This window comes from Gambusia affinis, linkage group LG02 (genome assembly GCF_019740435.1).
Source record: "Gambusia affinis linkage group LG02, SWU_Gaff_1.0, whole genome shotgun sequence".
In the NCBI taxonomy this organism is placed as follows: domain Eukaryota; kingdom Metazoa; phylum Chordata; class Actinopteri; order Cyprinodontiformes; family Poeciliidae; genus Gambusia; species Gambusia affinis.
Genome location: NC_057869.1, coordinates 12,153,779 through 12,172,128, shown reverse-complemented (window position 1 = coordinate 12,172,128; position 18,350 = coordinate 12,153,779). Strand labels below are relative to the sequence as shown.

The following is an 18,350-nucleotide window of genomic DNA, read 5'->3' as shown; positions in this document are numbered from 1 at the left end:
AATAATAATAATAATAATAATAATAATAATAATAATAATAATAATAATAATAATATAGAAATAAAAGAAAATAAACAAAAAACATAGAATCATTACAATCACTAGATTTTGCAAAAACATGTTGGATCGTCAAAAAACTTTGGTTCAGGTCCAAAAACAACAAAATACATTTGTAGAAAATATTACAGATCTGTCAACAAAGTCTGTTCAGAGCTGAGTTCACGTTATGCATCTCATCTCTGTAAATTTTATTTTCAGACAGGAGCTCCGGGCTGAAAATGGCGCCACCTGGTGGCAGTCCGAGAAAGTCCGCAAACTTCTGGTTTTCTGTTTTTGGTCCGTAAAAACTATTAGTGCAGAAGGTAGGTAACTATTTTTAATATCCTGGGCCTAAAAAAATAAATATAAAACACGCAAAGCAAAAACCTAAAAATTAATATTCCACTTTATTTTCAGAAATAATACTTTATAAAATATGGATAAAATTTAGGTTATATTTATGCAGCTTCATATTAAAACCTTTAAATTTTAAAAAAGAGAACACATTTGTACTTCCTGTGACAGACATTGATCCTACATTGACAAACAAATCAATTTGATAATTTATTCTAACCTGAAGTGAATCAGATAAACTCAATTTTATTTCCTTGTTGGAAATTTTACTTCAAACAGGAAACTAAAAACATAAAGCGAAAGGATTAATAAACACAATGATGGAAAACTGCAATCTGAATAGAGGCTAAACCAAAATACTTTCAAATTGAAACAGGGTAAAACAAACTACAAAAATGATGAATAAAAAACAAAAAACAAAAACTGGACTAATTTTCTGCAGCCATACAATCTACAAACTTAAATCAATAAATATTTAATGGCTACACATTTACAAAACCACAAACTAACAAACACAAAATTAAGATTTAGTGAAAGTTCAACATTGGATTTGTTCTCAGTTTTCACGTCAAGCTCCCTTATGAACTAAAAAAAAAAACAAAAAAAAAACTTTAATATTAAAAGGTAACAAATGATCAGAGCGGTTCTGTGATGGCAGAACTTGTATCAAAGATGCACAATTATTTTTGCCCTGTTTTGTAAATCAACTATAAATATATATACTAGAGGTTTTATTTTTATAGTTCTTCACAGGGGGAACAATCTTATGGCATTTGGGGAGGGAAAAAAAGCAATAATAATGTTGTTTGGTGCTTCCAATTAGGTTTTCATTTAAAAGTCAGATATTACAAAAAAGAGGGGATTTAATCCAGACTTTTTAAATGTTTCATGTAGAGATTTATTCCTTCTTAGTCTGGATTTCTTTATCAGCTGTAATATTTAGTTTGCAATGAACAGTTCACTGGTTTTTGACATGTTTATAAAGAATTAAAGGCTTTCATGATGAGATATTTACATCTCTGAGAGACATACAGTTGTTATACATCTATTCTCCAATTTGCAACAGAAAACCTTTAAGCTACAGTATCTAACTTTTATTAAAAAGCTCCTCACCAAAAACAACCAATCAGAGAAGACAGGTTTTAGTGCTGTCAATCATCCTCATGTAATCACTGCTAAATGTGCTAATGGAAAATAAACAACTCACTGTTGTAGGAAAGCTGTTTATCTGCTGTCATCAGAGGTCATGCTAGCCTGAACATTCACCACAGGCTATACTAGCGCCACAAAGAGGGTGATTGACAGCGCTAAGACCCGCCTCCTGGCTCTGATTGGTTGTTTCTAGTTATCACTGGGAGAAACCAGAGAGCTAAATTTTTTACACAAATTATCTGTCTCATATTAAACTGTTGAAATAGCGACAGTTTCACAAATATGTTAAGAAATATATTTTTTGTAAAAGTCACATACTGCAGCTTTACGACGTCTGATTCTGACGACGGTTTGGAGACTCGACCCGCTTTCGTAGAAACGGTCAAGTTGAGCAGCTTTATAGAGCCACTTCAAAATAAATGTAAATAACTGTAAATGCAGATGTTGAAGGAAGACAATTTTACATAGAAAACAATTTATAGACCAAACCTTTCCAAACAAATGAGCACATGTTGGTCAATAACGTCTTCAGTACAGTGTAAAAACCACAAATAGCTGCTTATATTTATTTAGGCCCTAAAAAGAGCAGTAAAAAGCTTCAAGTTTCAAAATAATTTGTTATACAGACACCAGTACATAAATATACATTTAGCAGTGTTTTTGGCTGACTTGTATAAAGTGATTACACAAAGTGTTTCATAGCAAGTGGAAGGGCTTGATTTAGGAATCAAACATCCAGAGAGTAAAAGGTTTGTCCCCAGATCTTACTCAGATTAAATCGGTGTTCAGGAATAAATGAATCCCGGCTTCAGTCCAAATGTGATCCAGTCTCAGGAAATCTGTTCTCAAACTGCAGTTCGCCTCATATTTCATTCTCCCTCCTGCTCTTCCTGTCCTCAGAGAAGCGCTCGCTGCTGTTCTTCCTGGAGAAACGCCTGCTTCTCCATCAGCTTCCTGAACAGTCCCTGCCTGTTTCCCAGCAGCTCCGTGGGCTGGCCGCACTCCGCCACCCGCTGCTGGTCCAGGACGGCGACGGAGTCGGCGTTCTTGATGGTGGACAGGCGGTGAGCGATGATCATCACCGTCCTCCCTGTTCATCAAGAGAGGCATTAGTGCTGCCACTAACGATTGTTTTAGTTGTTGATTAATCAATTAGTCTAACGAATAATCAATTATTCTCTCGATTAATTGATTATTCTGAAAATCAGTTACGCTAACATTATTAGCATATTCTGATGATTATTCTGACAATTAATCGGTTATTCTGACGATTAATCAATTACTCTAAAAATATTTGTATATTCTGACAATTAGTCACTTATTGTGATGATTAATCAGTTATTCTGACAACCAATTACTCTAAAAGTATTACAATATTTTGATAATTGTTTATTCTTTACATTAATCTCTAAGATTTGCCATTTAAGGATATGGCAAATTTAGAAGTCAGTTAACGACTAATACCTTACTAATCATCATATTAATCAATTAATTGTTGATTATTCGATTAATCAAATTTGGTTTAATTACTGCTCCGAGTATGTTGTTCTTTCAGTAAATTGCAAGTTTTAGAGTCTGAATATCCAGTTAATGACAAAAGCAGTTACTAAATTAGTTGATTATTTCAGTAGACAATTCAACAGGATTAATTGTTTCAGTCCTAAGTGTGATTAACAAGAGTAATGATCAAAGAAGTGCAGGTTGTTTGCTTGTTAAAAGCTGTAACGACTAAATGAATGGTCTACCTTCCATGAGCCGCTCCAAAGCCTCCTGAACAAGGAACTCGTTCTCAGCATCCAGTGCACTGAAGTAAAGAAAAATCAAAGGTTTTCGCGAACAGAATGAAAGAGGAAGTGTTTCTAACCAGAAGGTGTCAGGTAAAAGCCACCGCAGTCAAAATACTGAAAACAAACTCAGTCAGTCAGTCTCACCTGGTGGCCTCATCTAACAGCAGGATCTTTGGGTTCTGAAAAAAAAGAAACATTAAAATGACAAATTAATGTTTTTTAGGAATAATTTCTCTACCAATTTGTAATTTATGCCCATTTACAGTGATCAATTAGATACCTTTGCACAGTTTCTTGATGTAACCCTACTTTAAACCTCCTTACACCTCTATTCCTTATTATGTACAGAAACAAAAAGGTAAATATAGCCATGCTTTCCTCTTATGCATTGAAAACAACAGAAAACATGTGGCTGTGGTTACCTTGAGCAGAGCTCTGGCGATGGCTATCCTCTGCTTCTGACCACCTGACATCCAGACACAGATCAATTGTGAGTAAAAGCTGCATGATGATTTTATTTCCACTAGAAAAATATCCCCAGACTCATTTATGCTTGTCTTCTCCAAAAGCAATTTTCAGCGCATACAGAGGTAAAACCAGATGAACACACATGCAGGAGCTCCGCTGGGGTTGCTAGGTAACAGCCCTGGGCTAGGCTGGGGTTGCTAGGTAACGATGCAGTGCTGTGGAATGTGGCTTAAAGGGGCGGTATTATGTGAAAGTGACTTTTTTGAGCTTTACATCATGTTAAAATGTTATTCCATTATTTTTATGATGTAAAGAACTTTGAAATGCCAAATACAATTTGATTTATCTATTGATCAAAAGCATACCTGGAGTGTTGCCTTGATTCATTAATGCATGGAGGTTAAATACTTTAATCTGCAGTAGCAACTATTCAGCTGAGCCCATTATATGAGCCACTTCTCAGTGCAATGCTAGCAAAATGTTAAAGGGTTAACTGAGAAGCCATTTTGAGATCACTTCCTGAAAGCGGAGTTTCAAAAAATCAAGAGTTTTTAAAGAGACAGCGGGCCAATTTCAAGGCGTTAATTACAAATGTAAATTTCTTTTAAGTCATATTTAATATATATATAGCATTTTTATAACAACTTAAGATAACATTGTTACTTCATTGTGCTATAAAATGGCACTATTTAGCTGGAAGATACATAATACTTCCCCTTTAACAATCTGGAGGTTTTGAAATGGCTCATTTTCCAGACACCAAAAAGCTAATTGCCAAAAATGGCTGGATGGTTTTTTTAAGTGCTTGGTCTGTTTTTAGAAGCAGTTGAGACCCAACTGGACGCACAAAAATGTGCAAAATGTGAATTTTTCCTAATACGTCCCCTTTAAAGTGTGGCTCTTAATCCATCCTATTGTTGCTCCAGTTCCTCACCTGACAGCAGCACTCCTTTCTCCCCCACCACAGTATCAAAGCCTTTGGGAAAGCTCTGGATGAAGTCATAGGCGTTGGCCGCTCTGGCGGCGCTGTGGATGTCCTGAACGGTCACAGCGTCCGGGTCGACGGCGCCGTATGCAATGTTATCTCTGATGGAGCAGGAAAACAAAACTGGTTCCTGGAAGAGACAAAACACAGTGACTACTGTATTCTTCTTTAAACCCTGAATCCTTTAAGCTGCTTTCCGGTCTGGTGTTGGGTTTCAGCCGGTCTTTAATTACCTGGCTGACAGTCCCAATGCGATTCCTGAGCCAGTAGGGATTCAGATCCCTGATGTCATGACCGTCTATGGTAATGGTACCTGGAGAAGAGAAAAGATGCTGAAATGTCAATTAACTTGGCAGCAGCACATTCATTCACAGGCTGCGCTAGTGCTGCTAAATCGATTTTATCAATTAAACAAATTTTTGGCTTGTGATCATTTGATTTTTGGAAAATATGGAGTTGATTGTAGGTTCAATGTCTACCATCTTGTTTGACAAGCGTTTTTTACAGCTTTTATTCATTTGGACTTTGAATTCAGGTCAACTCTATGATGGAGTATTATGGCCGTGCTAAGGCTATGTTTCTTTAATTACGAGAATAAAGTCATAATGGACGGTCGTAAATTTAGGAGAATGAAGTAGTCATTTTATGAGAACTCTAAAATGAAAATGTGAAGTTATACTTTGGATTACGTTTTACCAAAGTATAACTTTACCAAAGTATAACTTGAGAATAGAAATAAATTTTAATCTTTTAAAACATCAGCATCATTATCAGTAGCAGGATTTGAAACGTCCAGGCGACCAGCTGAGTCTATTCTGAAGAAAGAGTCATACGGACTGAGCAGATTATGTCAGATTACGTTTTTCTCGTAATTTTAAGATGTTTCTTTCTGGTAAAATTACATCTTTACTGTGCCAATATTATCACCGTAGTCTTGTAATTTAACAAGAATTCTCGTACAGCTCAACAAAGGGATGATTGAAATATTAACCGTTTTTACAAGTCATTTGTATTTCTTTTTAAAAAGAGAAAGCGAAACAAACATTTAAATAAAAAGAAAATATGATCTGGTATGAGATATATCAGCTTTTATTTTTAAGTCAGGTCGCACAGCCCTAAGCTGAACAGTAAAGCTGTAGTTCGTATTTTTGCCTAGTGGCATTAAGGTAATTGGTTTAAAATCAGCCTGGAGTCTTTCTAGCATGTTCTTCGTAAGTATACATTTTCACCAAAGTCCAGAAGCATAACTGCTAGATTAACTGAGCTCTCTAAACTATTTTTAAGTCATGCTACTTTGTCGCCAACCAAGAAAAGACAATAGATGGACATTTTTATTTACTCTTACCAGCATCTGGGTCATACAGCCTGAGAAGCAGAGACACCAGGGAGGACTTCCCCGAGCCACTGGGCCCCACCACGGCCATGATGGTTCCCGCCGGGACCAGGAGGTTCAGATTCTGAAAAATAGGAGTGTCCTTCCTTGTCGGGTAGGAAAAGGAGACATTGGAGAAATCCAGCTGGCCTTTCAGCTGATCTAGAGAAAGGATCCGTCCCTCTGTAAATGAGTGGAGTAAATAAAAACAGATAATCTGAAATATTGGTAAAAGAAAAGAAAAGTAATGGAAAAGACAGTGTTTTAAGCCAAAAAGCTCAATGGTTTGTGTTTAAGTCCAACTAAAAAAAACAAACAGCATGGTATAATCCTAGATTACTTTATACCTTCAAGAAGTATTCATACTTTTCGAACTCTTTCAAATTTTTTCACATTACAAAACTAGCTTCAATAACTTTCACTGAGTTTGTTTTGCTATGTACGGACAGACACAAAGTCAGGTGAAGTAGAAGTTAGAAAAGAAAGGAAAATTAATGTTTTGGACCTTGATTTTTTATTGTTTAAATTCATTTCCATAAACATCAATGTCCCATTGAAGAAAATGTATAAATCCTCTTTTTCTTTTCTTTGTATTAAAACCTAAAAACAAAAATAAAAATGGTGGTTATTTAAAAAGGACCACGGATAACCTATAGTAGGTATTTATTCTTTTAAAGTTGTAAATAAATACCTACATAACAAACAGTTAAGTGCTGGGCCGGATTTTAGCAGGGGCTTACCGGGGCTGCAGCCCGGGGCCCCGGCATTTCGGGGGCCCCGAAGGATGTTTTATATTTTTGTGAATGGATAGTGTCAGAATTTAATCAATGACTACCATGATTTTGACAGCACCGATGAAAAATGTTCCAATTTGTTCTGGCAAACGTCCATCTTGAATGCTTGCTTGTTATTGGGCGCATCTTACGCATTGGGGAGGAGGAGCGTCAAGGGAATATTATTTTACAATGGCGGATAACAGGAAATATGACAGCGGAGCGCAGAAAAGAAGGAAGAGAAAAGAAAAAGAGCATCGCGCCAAAGAGGCGACAAACAAAATGCCTAAATTGACAGGCTTTTTTAAACCTGTTAGCGGAGATGGAGCAGAAACATCATTATCCCCCGCTCCTCAAACCCTTAGCTATGCTAACACCGGCACTAAGATCCCGCCAGAACCTTTAACCGTGACTGAGTCGGTGGCTGGACTGGCGTCTGTGGAGTCAGAGTTGGTGGAAGCGGGATCTTCTTCCGCAGATGGAAAGACGACTGTGGATCCGTACAGTACCGATCCGGCGCATTGGGGGGAAATTGACGAGTCCGTGCGAGCTTACTGGGCTGAGCGAGGACCGGAGAGCTGTCAAAATATGAATGTTGGCTTTCAAGCATCAGAACGGGTGTACAAGCATCAAAAGCGTCACTTCTCCAAATCTCACTTTAAACGCAAGATGTTAAATGGTGAGTACATCGAAAGACCGTGGCTGCTCTACTCCATCCACGGAGCTGCATTTTGTTTTGCATGCCGCATTTTCAGAAATGCTAATACTCAGTCAAACTTTGAAACTGGTTTCAGTAAATGCCTAAACTTTAAAAAATCCTTCAGAGGGCAGTACTTTGGACTTACCTGGGTCAGGATATTTTCTGAAAACTACAGTATGCCTGATCTCTTTTTTCCAGAAGATATTGTTTATATCCATGTTCTGTCTGACTGGCAGAGAAGCACTTTTTTGACATTTATTTCCTCCACTATTTACCAAGAACTTTAAAACCAAAGAAAAAGTTTGAGTTTTGATATATTCCACTTGTACTTATATGGACTTGTAAATGCTGGGGATATTTGTATAAATATTGTTTTACTCGCTTTGCTTTGTAAAAGTAGATTTGAGCATTGCATTTCTTGCACTCAATCTGTTTTATAGTTTGTGTTGAAGTCCAGGCAACAATAACTATTCAGTGATTTTATTTTGTGATGCAAGCATCATATTCTAGTTTCAACCCCAACATGTGGTTTAGTCTTTCTAGAAAAGAGTTCAGAGTTGTTTGTAGTTTGTGACAACTGGCTTATTAAAGTTGTAAGTTGTCAAAACTTACTGTTCGGTCATTTTCTGTTCATCCTCTAAAACAAAACAAACACATACAAATATATATATATATCTATATATATATATATAGATATATATATCTATATATATGTATATATCTATATATATCTATATATATAGATATATATATAGATATATATATATTGACTCTAGCCCAGGGGCCCCCATCCTGACTCCAGCCCAGGGGCCCCCATCCTCCTAAATCCGGCCCTGGTTAAGTGACATTTGCTGCATTAAACAAGTTTTATTTAGCTGGACCGAGGGCATAAACAGCCCTTTGGTTTGTAAAGTTTTCAGTCAACTGGTCTAACACATTAAAGCTTCATAAAACAGTTTTATTTTAATAATACTATAGCTGGGAAGTTTGTTAAAATTGGTTTATTTATTCTTCCAATTCATTTAGTTTAGTCAACAAGTTGTTTCTTCAGACATTTATTGGTGCTTTAAGTTCTGCTGCTCTTGGCAGTTGGTGGTTACCGTAGCAACCCGGTAACTGACGGCTCCTCCCCCTTTTTCTGTTGCTGCTCATCACTGTGATATTTATTGGGATCAGCTCTGTGTTTTCTTTACAAGTATTATATTTTAACATATATTCTAGACAAATGTACTTATATACAGGGTTTCATGTGTAACTTTCCTGTGTTTTATAAATGTTTTTAAGTGTGGTTATAATAAATGTTGTGCTTTTTAGCTATGTTTAATCTTACAACTGTTAACTGCTGCTAACTGTTCATTAGTAGTTTCATAAAACAATTTGCTCTGTAGTTTGTTTAAGGTTATTTATTGTATTTTATTGCATGTATAGGGGCAGAAGCTGCTGGACTGATGTTAACCACTTGTTAAAATAAATACAGTGAACCTGAATGTGTCTGTCGTGAAGTCAACCTACTCGACCTGAGATGAACATAAAAAAGTTACACTTTTCTTTTTAATGTGGCGTGTAGTTTAGTGTAGTTGAAGGGTTTTAGATACTTTTTCAAGACACGTCATGCTATAGTCTAATTCTTAACATTCAGTTTGCTAATTTTAGGAGCCAAAGCAGACATAAAAATCACTAATGGACAAAGTTGGGTAGTAACTAGTTGTATTTTCTCAAATATATTTACTTAAGTAACTTTTTTTAAAAGTACTTTTAGAAGTATTTTTGCTATGCTGTACTATGACTGTAATTTTACTATGAGATATTTTTACTATTAGTTGAGTAAATTTCTGGATTTTCTACCCAAAAAATTAAAAACAAACCCGTTTTAAACAAAACCTCACCAGACACAGACACACACCTGGAGTTTTTGTTAAAGTTTCATAAGTTTTTTTATTGAAAGAAACTGATTTGGAAAAAAAATTATTATACCTGATTTTGTTATTTTTGTTAAATGTATGAATTATTGTCATTCTGGTTCTTTAAAATACAGAAATTCAAACTTAATTTTGGTCTGATGATATAATTTTAGATATGAAATGATTAAAAATTTAATCAGTTACTCAGCACTTGAGTAGACATTTTATCAAATACTTTTTTTTTACTGTTGCTTGAGTAATTTCTTGGATGGCTACTGTTTACTTTTACTTGAGTAAAATATGCTGAAGCAGTGCTACTGTTACTTGGCTACTCTGCCCACCTCTGCAAACGGATAAGAAAGGTAAATATGAGAAGAAAAATCTGTGTTTACAAACCATTTAGAGGAAACTCAGGCTTCCTGTCCAGCAGCTCCCAGAGTCTGGCTCCGGCTCCAAAACCTTTCATCAGCTCTGAATAGAACGAACTTAGACCTGCACACACACACCCCATCAGTCACAAACACTGTGCGTCACACACGGTGCATCGGAGAGCAGTCCTGGAGTTACCTGCGATGCTGATGCCCACCCAGAAGGTGTACATGAGGAAGGAGGAGAGCTCTCCCACCGTCATGTGCTGACTGGCCGTCAGGAGGCCTCCTTTGTAGAGCACCGACAGGATCATGAGGTTACCGCTCAGACCAGTCTGGGGCAAAAACACATTCATCGTTTTACTTAATTACAACAGCATCTGGTGCAACTGACAGTGATTACACAAAGAGAACTTGCTAAAAGTCTCCATGACAAAACTTCCCCTAGATACGACCGACTACTAAAAGTTTACAAACTAAAGAACACATACACACCTAGAGATAAAATCCAGTCCAGCTGGATGGACTTCAACTTGTTGAACTGTTCACACAGACCACATTCCAGCTTACCAAAAGCTATTTTGAGGTGAAAAATGTTATCACTTCACCATCAGTATGGACTTTGACAATCGTGACAATCAGGGTGAAGGTATGCACCAAGTGTAGATTTTATCTCTATACCTAGAGATAAAATCCAGCTGGAAAATGGGTTGTTGTCTAACTTGTAAATTGTTTTTTTGTTTTTTTTAAAAAGGGTGATTTATTATGCTTCCTTGTAACAGGTTAGGATAGATCTATGGTCTATACAAAACATTTTTTAAAAACATTATTCTTAGATAACGAGATTTTAGTTACTCAGTTCTGCGTATTTTGATCTTTTCTAGAGCCTTTAACCCTACAAAAGACACCCCTAACTCAACCCCTAACTCAATGTTTACCCTCAGACAAAAAAAAAAAGGCTGCAACAGATGTGCAGTTATACAGCTGGATATCTTTGAAAAGCAGAAGTGGGGCCTCCTGCACAACCAATGCAACTGCTTTATGGATGGTAAAGTCATTAACAAAACACTTGTCTTTTTCCAGGAGCCATTGTACAGTGCATAAAGCAGTGAAACCAGCTGACCAAATGTGATGGAACTCAGATTGGGTTGCTTGGTAATGGCCTGTGCTCAGCTGGGGTTGCTAGGCAACGACACAAAGCCCGTTGAATATGACTCAACAGTCAGGAGGTTTCAAAAACGGCTAATTTTCCAGACACCAAAAACATTAACCTGCCAAAAAGCGGCTGGACATTGTTTTTTTTTATTTTAAGTGCTTGGTTTGCTTATAGAAGCAGTAGAAACCCAAATGGAAGTACAAAAATGTACAAAATTTTAATTTTACTTTACAATACCCCTGTAATGGAAGAGTGTTGAAAAAACACAGCAGAATCCTGTGTGCAATACCTCCTGCTATAACTTCAGATTTGCTTCACGACTGTTGCCACACTTACCACGCCAAAGAACCCGGCTCGGATGACGGCCTCCCTCCTGGCCAGGCTCAGGACGTAGTCAGTCTTCTGTGTGTACTCGTCGACCTCTGACAGCTCCTTACCAAAGGCCCGAACCGTCCGGATGTTGCTGATCCGCTCCTCTGCCAGCTGCATGCAGTTTTATTGAGGCTTATTAAACTTTATCTCCGGTTTTAATTAAGTTACAACAAGCAGAGCGGGCTTTAAATCACAGAGACAAACTGAGGGTTGAGCAAACACCGGTTTGAAAATAAGAGAGAAGAATGACGTAACACTGAGCATAAAAGCAAATTAATACAAATAAAATAAAATAACCTGAAACCACCTTCTGCTGCCAGCCTCCTTACCTGTGTCGCTTGTGCAAGCGCATCTTGTGTTTGTTTGGAGATGGAGCGAAGGTATCGGCCATAGATGATCGCAAGAACGGCGATGGGAGGAACAATCATCAAAACGAAACTTGCAAGATTGGGAGAGACATAGAACTGGAAGAAAACAAGAAAACTGCAATTAGTGGAAAAACAAACCAAAACAGCAGTATAAAGACATCAACAGACTAATTAAATGCATACTGTTGTAAGATTTTCATAAGGAACACAAAGATAGATTCTGTATAAATATTGTATATTTCTTCATTTCTCATATTTGTATTGTATTGAGTCGGTTTCAGTGCCCAACCCAAACAGGTTTCTTTCACGCATGCTAAATGCAATAAACTGACATCAAAAATGCATTTGTCCTCACAGACAAGGCATAACTTCCTGAAAGAAAGAAAACTCTCTAGAAACTAAACCAGACCAGCGACTCCTCTTGTTTCAGAGTAGCAGGTGTAAATAAATCCAACAACATATTATTAATGCCAGTTAAATTGAGTCACACTATGAAAATCTGTTGTGAATTGATGGGATATGAATAAACTGAACTGCTGCTGTGTTGTGAATGTAGAAAGCTCACAGTCTAATAATAATAGAAAAATCAGTGATCTCCTCATTCTGACTGCAGGAACTGATAAGTAGTTTCAGGGAATCCTTTCACTTCCTCATTATCAAAAACATCAGAGCAAACCCTGTATTTAATGACTTACTGTCTTTTAGGTGGAAAAAGAGAAAGAAAATAAGTTAATAAAGTAGAACAAGTTTTAAAATGTTTTTTAAGGAATGGGTTAAAGAAATCTTAGAAATATAAAGCAGGCAGAGCAGGAAGGAAAAGGAAATAACCAGAAGTGATCCATTTCCTTTTAGGTATAATTAGCTTTCCTGTGAATCACTTTACTGTGCCAGAGTCTATTTTTAGTAACTTGACTGAAACTCGCTTCACTTATACAGGAAGGACACAATGAAAAGGACAAGAAGATGTCAAGACAATAAAAACTTTTCCCAATATGGAGCGATTAATACGCTCAGTTTGGTAACTATGCTGCTATTAGCTGAATGACCACAACCTGAACATGTAGGTTGTTTACACAAAATACCATCCAAAATATCCCCAAGGCAAGTTGAGAAACTCTACCACGGCTCCTCGAACAAGCCAGGTTAGGATACGTCTAAGCGCCACACAAAACATGTTCATTACATTTTCATTACAAAATTATTCTCACATAAAGAGATTTCAGTTTGATCAGTTCTGTCGATTTTGAGGTCTGGCGGCCTGCCAGGCTTCTAATACATTGGGGAAAAGCAGAAGTGGAGCATCCTGTACAACCAACTAGAATCCAGCAAGTAGTGCTAGGTAACGGGCTGGGCTCGGTGGGGGTTGGTAGGTGACGGGCTGGGCTCGGTTGGTAATGACACAGTGCCCGTTGAATTTGACTCAACAATCCGGAGGTTTCAAAACTACGGAGCCCCCTAGAGGACATGGGGATTTTTTTTTCTTTTGCGTTCCCTCGCAAAACTTTTTCGTTCCCTCGCAAAAACTTTTTGTGTTCCCTCGCAAAACTGTACTGATCAGTTGTGCGGCATAATTGAATACTGTAAGACTTTCTTACGGTGGCCGCTGTACTTTCTGATTTAATATAAGGTTATGTAAGGTTTTTCCATGAATGTTAATATCTCGTTGTGAAATATTTGAAGTTTTATATCTTTCTTTAGGATATAAATGCACCACAAACCTGTTATATAAACAGAAACCTTCCATAAGTAGGAAAGAAATATAAATACTGTACATCCAAACTATATTTCTGAGTTATTATCGCGGCGTAATAAGTCATCTGACAGTTTTGATTGTGTCGCTGTTGTGTTGGTTAGCTAAATGGTTTAAAGAGCTGCTTTTATGTTCAGTTCCATCTCAACCTTAACAGACATAAACATGCAGTAAATAAATCGATTTTCAATCAGTTTTTTGCACCAAAGACTTAATAATAATAAACACGTTTTCACTTAGGCTCTGTAAGAGCCATATGAATGAAATAAGTTATTGATATGATAGGAGCACGCGACTTTGACACTTAGGTGGTGAGTGTGCCGATGTGGGAGTGACGTCATCAAGTATGAATGGGAAGGTTACTGGCCTGCTGGTCTGTGTGTATTAGGAAACGGTGAGCGGGTTGGTCAGTCCTTGCAAAGTTTGGAGCATAATAATCAAAATGGAATAAATCGATAAATGTGACAAAACAAAGAAGTGGTTTGGAGCTAATTGATACACGGACAGATGAGATTCCCCGAGTTAACCCAATACGGCTCTTTACCATAATTAGTTTGTCGTGTTTTTAATAATAAAACGTGTTTATTATTATGAAGTCTTAGGTGCAAAAAACTGATTGAAAATCGATTCATTTACTGCATGTTTATGTCTGTTAAGGTTGAGATGGAACTGAACATAAAAGCAGCTCTTTAAACCATTCAGGCAACCAACACAACAGCGACACAATCAAAACTGTCAGATGACTTATTACGCCGCGATAATAACTCAGAAATATAGTTTGGATGTACAGTATTTATATTTCTTTCCTACTTACGGAAGGTTTCTGTTTATATCATAGGTTTGTGGAGCATTTATATCCTAAAGAAAGATATAAAACTTAATATATTTCACAACGAGATATTAACATTCATGGAAAAACCTTACATAACCTTATATTAAATCAGAAAGTACGGCGGCCACCGTAAGAAAGTCTTACAGTATTCAATTATGCCGCACAACTGATCAGTACAGTTTTGCGAGGTAACGCAAAAGTTTTTGCGAGGTAACGCAAAAGAAAAAAAATTCCCCATGTTCCCTAAGGGGCTCCGTACAAAACAGTTCATTTTCCAGACACTAAAAAACATGAACTTTTTGCCAAAAATTAGCTGGTGGTTATTTGTAAGTGCTTGGGTTTTTAAAATCAGTTCAGACCAAATTGGAAATACAAAAAAAGTATAAACTTTGGATAATTGGTCTTCTGCCTTAACATTTTAAAAACCTTTTTCTGGCATTAACAGCTTTCTTTCAGATTCTTAAAACTGCTCTCTGTCCTGCCCCGAAGTGGCTGCGGCCTGTTTGTCCAGACTGAGACAGGACTTACCATCATGCTGACGCCGGCCACTGCCTGAGCGACGGCTCTCAGCCCGTCTGACAGGTTGTCCGTGATCGAGTGGCCCACCACCGACGTGTCGGACGACAACCTGTTGATGAGCTCACCGGTCCTGTTCTTGTCAAAAAAACCCACTTCTTGCCTGAGGACAGCGGAAAAAACCGCGGCTCGGAGATTACGGACTATCTGCTGGCCTGGGGTGAGAGGAGAGGAAAGATTATTTTGACTATTTAAACAGATTTAAAAAAACTGGCACATTCTGTGGGTTTTTAATTTGAGCCTTATTTTATACAATATTAGAAATACATTAAAACATTGAAATAAACAGATAATACAATTATTTTTAGACCTTATTGCCTGAAATGAAATAGAATAGCATTCCTTTAGTGAACGCTTGATTATTTGTAGCAGAGGATTCATTAACATCAACAAGAGAAAAGCTCAGCTCTTCCTGCTCGACTTACATCAGTACAGTTTCAGCTGATACATTGATATTATTTGGATTAACTGATTAATAATTGAATAGAAAATGGTGCTAAAAGGAGATTTTATTTACAGAAATTGAACCAAGTGAAGCTAAAACTGCTGCTTGAGGATTTGAACATATTTACAGACAAGTTTTTTGTTTTTAAATGCAAAATGTATTTATTTTTCTTTCAGTTTTGTTTTAATTACTGCTCTGAGTGCGTTGTTCTTTAGTTAACTAAATTACTTAACAATTATTTCAATAATCAATTTATCCGATCTACTGTTTCAGCCTTGCTCGACATAAAACAATGCTGTGTACCTAAGAGGTTTGTCCTTTTCTAAGTAATCTACGACGTCTTCAAGCAAATCCTTCATGTGCCGCTCAACTCACCTGACGCTTGCATGAGGTAAACTCTGGCAGCGTTCGCCGCGCCGCCGCACAGGAAAACCCCGGTCAGCATGAGGCAGAGGGACGTCAGAGAGGCTGTCATGGTCTCCGTGTCTGCGCCGGACGTGTAGATGGTGTCTATGACTCGGCCCAGGAAGAAGGGAGCCGACATGGTCACGGCGCTGGAGACGGTCAGGAAGCCAATGCCGGCTGGAGGAGCAAGAAGCCAAAAACATGCAGGAAGAAATCTGGATTAAAAACTAAAGAGTCTAGTGCTTTTCCAGGGAATGATTGCCAAGCAGTGAACACAGGTTACACTTTCTATGCGTTTGGGCAAATGAGCATGCAAAATGTACAGAAATAACTGCTGAAAATTACACAAATTGATGAACTTTGTAGAAGTTGTAGAAAATAAGGGCTTCCTGAAATAAAAATGCCAGCCTCCTATTAACTACAACAAAGAGAACCAACATTTTTATCAGCAAGCAGATGAGGGCAGACCAGTGCTAAAGGTCTTCCACTAGCCTCTAACACAGGCTGACACATACACTTTATGTAGGAAACCATAATGAATTGAAAATTATGATAGCATAATCATAATTTAAAGCTAATTTAGTAACTTCAGCTGCTTGAAAACCCAGCATTTCTAGCTGGATGTAAATAACGTTGAGTGAACTCATCATTTAACTTGGACAGGACAAAACTCTTTAAAGATTTAGATATGTTCATTTCATATGTTTTTGTTCATTTACATTCATTTTAAGGTGAATGTTTAGTAAGATATTACTTCATAGAAAAATGGAGCAAGTCACCCGGGCCAGACTTTAGAAATGTTTTTTTAAGAGGAGACCTGGAAATTTATTTACTTATTTATTTATGAATGCATTTTTTTTTCAGACATTGTACTTCATATAAGTGTCAGAGGCCTTTATCAGATGAGTTGTATTAATATTTTGGGATGTTTATGAATATAAACAGTATTCAAGGATTTGAAAATTCTGAATTTCTAGCATTTTTTGGGAACAACATGGAGCTTCTGGCCAAGGGATGTAATAAACCCACCATGATTAGTTCATACTCAATTCTACAGATTGTAAAACTGTACTTTACATTAATTTAAAAGAAAATTCTTTAGTGGATAGGACACCAAATCAGTTTCCAGCCCAGCTGCCTGAGTCGTTGAGAATCCGGCCCTGTAAATCACTGTAATAGTAACTAATATGCTGCCTTTAGTAAAGGTAAAATATGAAGTGATTAATCTATGATCTGAGTCATTGTTTTAGCCTGTTATCGGCAGGTTACCAGCCAGTCTCCATCTCTCCGGGTGAGCGAGATCCAGAATCCGTTTAACATCATCCACAGGGACGGTGGTCGGAGTCCGCTGGCTCTCCGCGTCCGTCTGGCTCTTCGCGGACTCAGCAGCTGTGGAGGCCGCCGACGAGCTGGCAAAAGCAACAGGTGTGTGCGCGACAGTCCGTCCACGGAGGGAAGAGAGTCCGCTGGTAAACGCGCTGCAGGACAGGACCGAGAGGACGGGACTGGGTGGTGGACATGCGGAGGTCTTCAGCCCGGCGGACTGCCTCCTCCTCCGGTGGGAAGCTGAAAGGGTCGCCCGGTGCTCCAGGAACAGCAACCTGGACTGGGCCAGCTTTAATTTATTTAAATGCATCCTGTTCATGCGAATTAAAAGCCTCATTGTCCCAGCGGTGAGACTGTAATTTAACAAATCTGATTATATTGATGTCTCACAGAGACATTCAGAACCGCTGACTGATTAACTGACAGCGTCGACGTGGTTCTGATTCGGTCCACTCGAAGCAGAGTCCCTCAGCACTCCATATCCTCAGCAGTGACGCTTGTCGTCGCTACATTGCGGGGTCTTTTAGACCGTTATTGTAGACTTTATCAGCCCCTGACAGCCGCCTTTCACCCAGTTTATCTCTTATCACTAACCAGCTCCCAACACCCTGCTGCTGCCTGTCACTATCGTCTGCGCCGACGGCCACCTGGAGCGCAAACAGCAGCGACGAAAACCGCCGTAACATCCGGGAAAGCCCTGCGAAATTCAATCTGAATCCACCAGGAATGAGCTGGAATCACATAAACATTAAAGGTGACCCTCTTTGGCTCGCAGGTTACAGCAACTCACGATACATCCGCCTCGGGGAGGTTGATGATGTAAGAAAACTTTCCCAGGCAGAACTAAACAAACACAGAGCGAATAAGCTTAACGCAATACGGTTCTTATTCTTTTTTAAAATAGTGGTTGCCAAGCATTGTTTCAGTGTGCATTACCGCCACCAACTGGGATGGAGTGTTATGCCAGCCAGAGTGTGGATGAAGGTATACTTTTTTTGGGAAGGTGAAGTTTTAAAACAAGTAGATTTTTACTTGAATAAAATTATTATGACAAAGTACTGCTATCTGAGTAAAATTTTTGGCCACTAATACCCACTTTGACTAACTACACAAAATGAAGAATAAACATATTTATTTATTTATTTATTTATTTATTTATTTATTTATTTATTTATTTATTTATTTATTTATTATTATTATTATTATTATTATTATTATTAT

At 37.8% G+C, this 18,350-nt stretch overlaps 1 protein-coding gene across 2 annotated transcripts; it reads right to left on the bottom strand.

Moving 5' to 3' along the window:
- Positions 1–533: 533 nt before the first annotated feature.
- abcb10 (ATP-binding cassette, sub-family B (MDR/TAP), member 10) lies at positions 534–18,009 on the bottom strand. 2 transcript variants are annotated; one of them, XR_006372534.1, is made up of 15 exons: positions 17,073–17,977; positions 15,774–15,980; positions 14,906–15,108; positions 11,757–11,891; positions 11,392–11,538; positions 10,099–10,234; positions 9,928–10,023; positions 6,131–6,340; positions 5,019–5,098; positions 4,735–4,915; positions 3,755–3,798; positions 3,613–3,666; positions 3,477–3,511; positions 3,291–3,349; positions 2,588–2,635 (listed from the first exon to the last, which is right to left on the bottom strand). XR_006372534.1 is itself a non-coding variant. In XM_044136057.1 (14 exons), exons 1-14 carry the CDS (start codon positions 17,464–17,466, stop codon positions 2,442–2,444), a joined length of 2,121 nt encoding a protein of 706 aa, XP_043991992.1. In that variant the 5' UTR covers positions 17,467–18,009; the 3' UTR covers positions 534–2,441. The 2 variants fall into 2 exon arrangements, 1 of the variants encoding a protein (XP_043991992.1); XM_044136057.1 differs by lacking the exon at positions 3,613–3,666 and having other exon boundaries at positions 534–2,635; positions 17,073–18,009.
- Between the last annotated feature and the right edge of the window lie 341 nt (positions 18,010–18,350).

Coding starts and splice junctions, on each gene's coding strand:
- abcb10 (XM_044136057.1), bottom strand. CDS start 17,466: ATGAGGCTTTTAATTCGCATGAACAGGATGCATTTAAATAAATTAAAG. Junction 3,350..3,476: donor CTGTTAGATGAGGCCACCAG/GTGAGACTGACT, acceptor TCTTTACTTCAG/TGCACTGGATGCTGAGAACG. Junction 2,636..3,290: donor TTTGGAGCGGCTCATGGAAG/GTAGACCATTCA, acceptor CTTGATGAACAG/GGAGGACGGTGATGATCATC.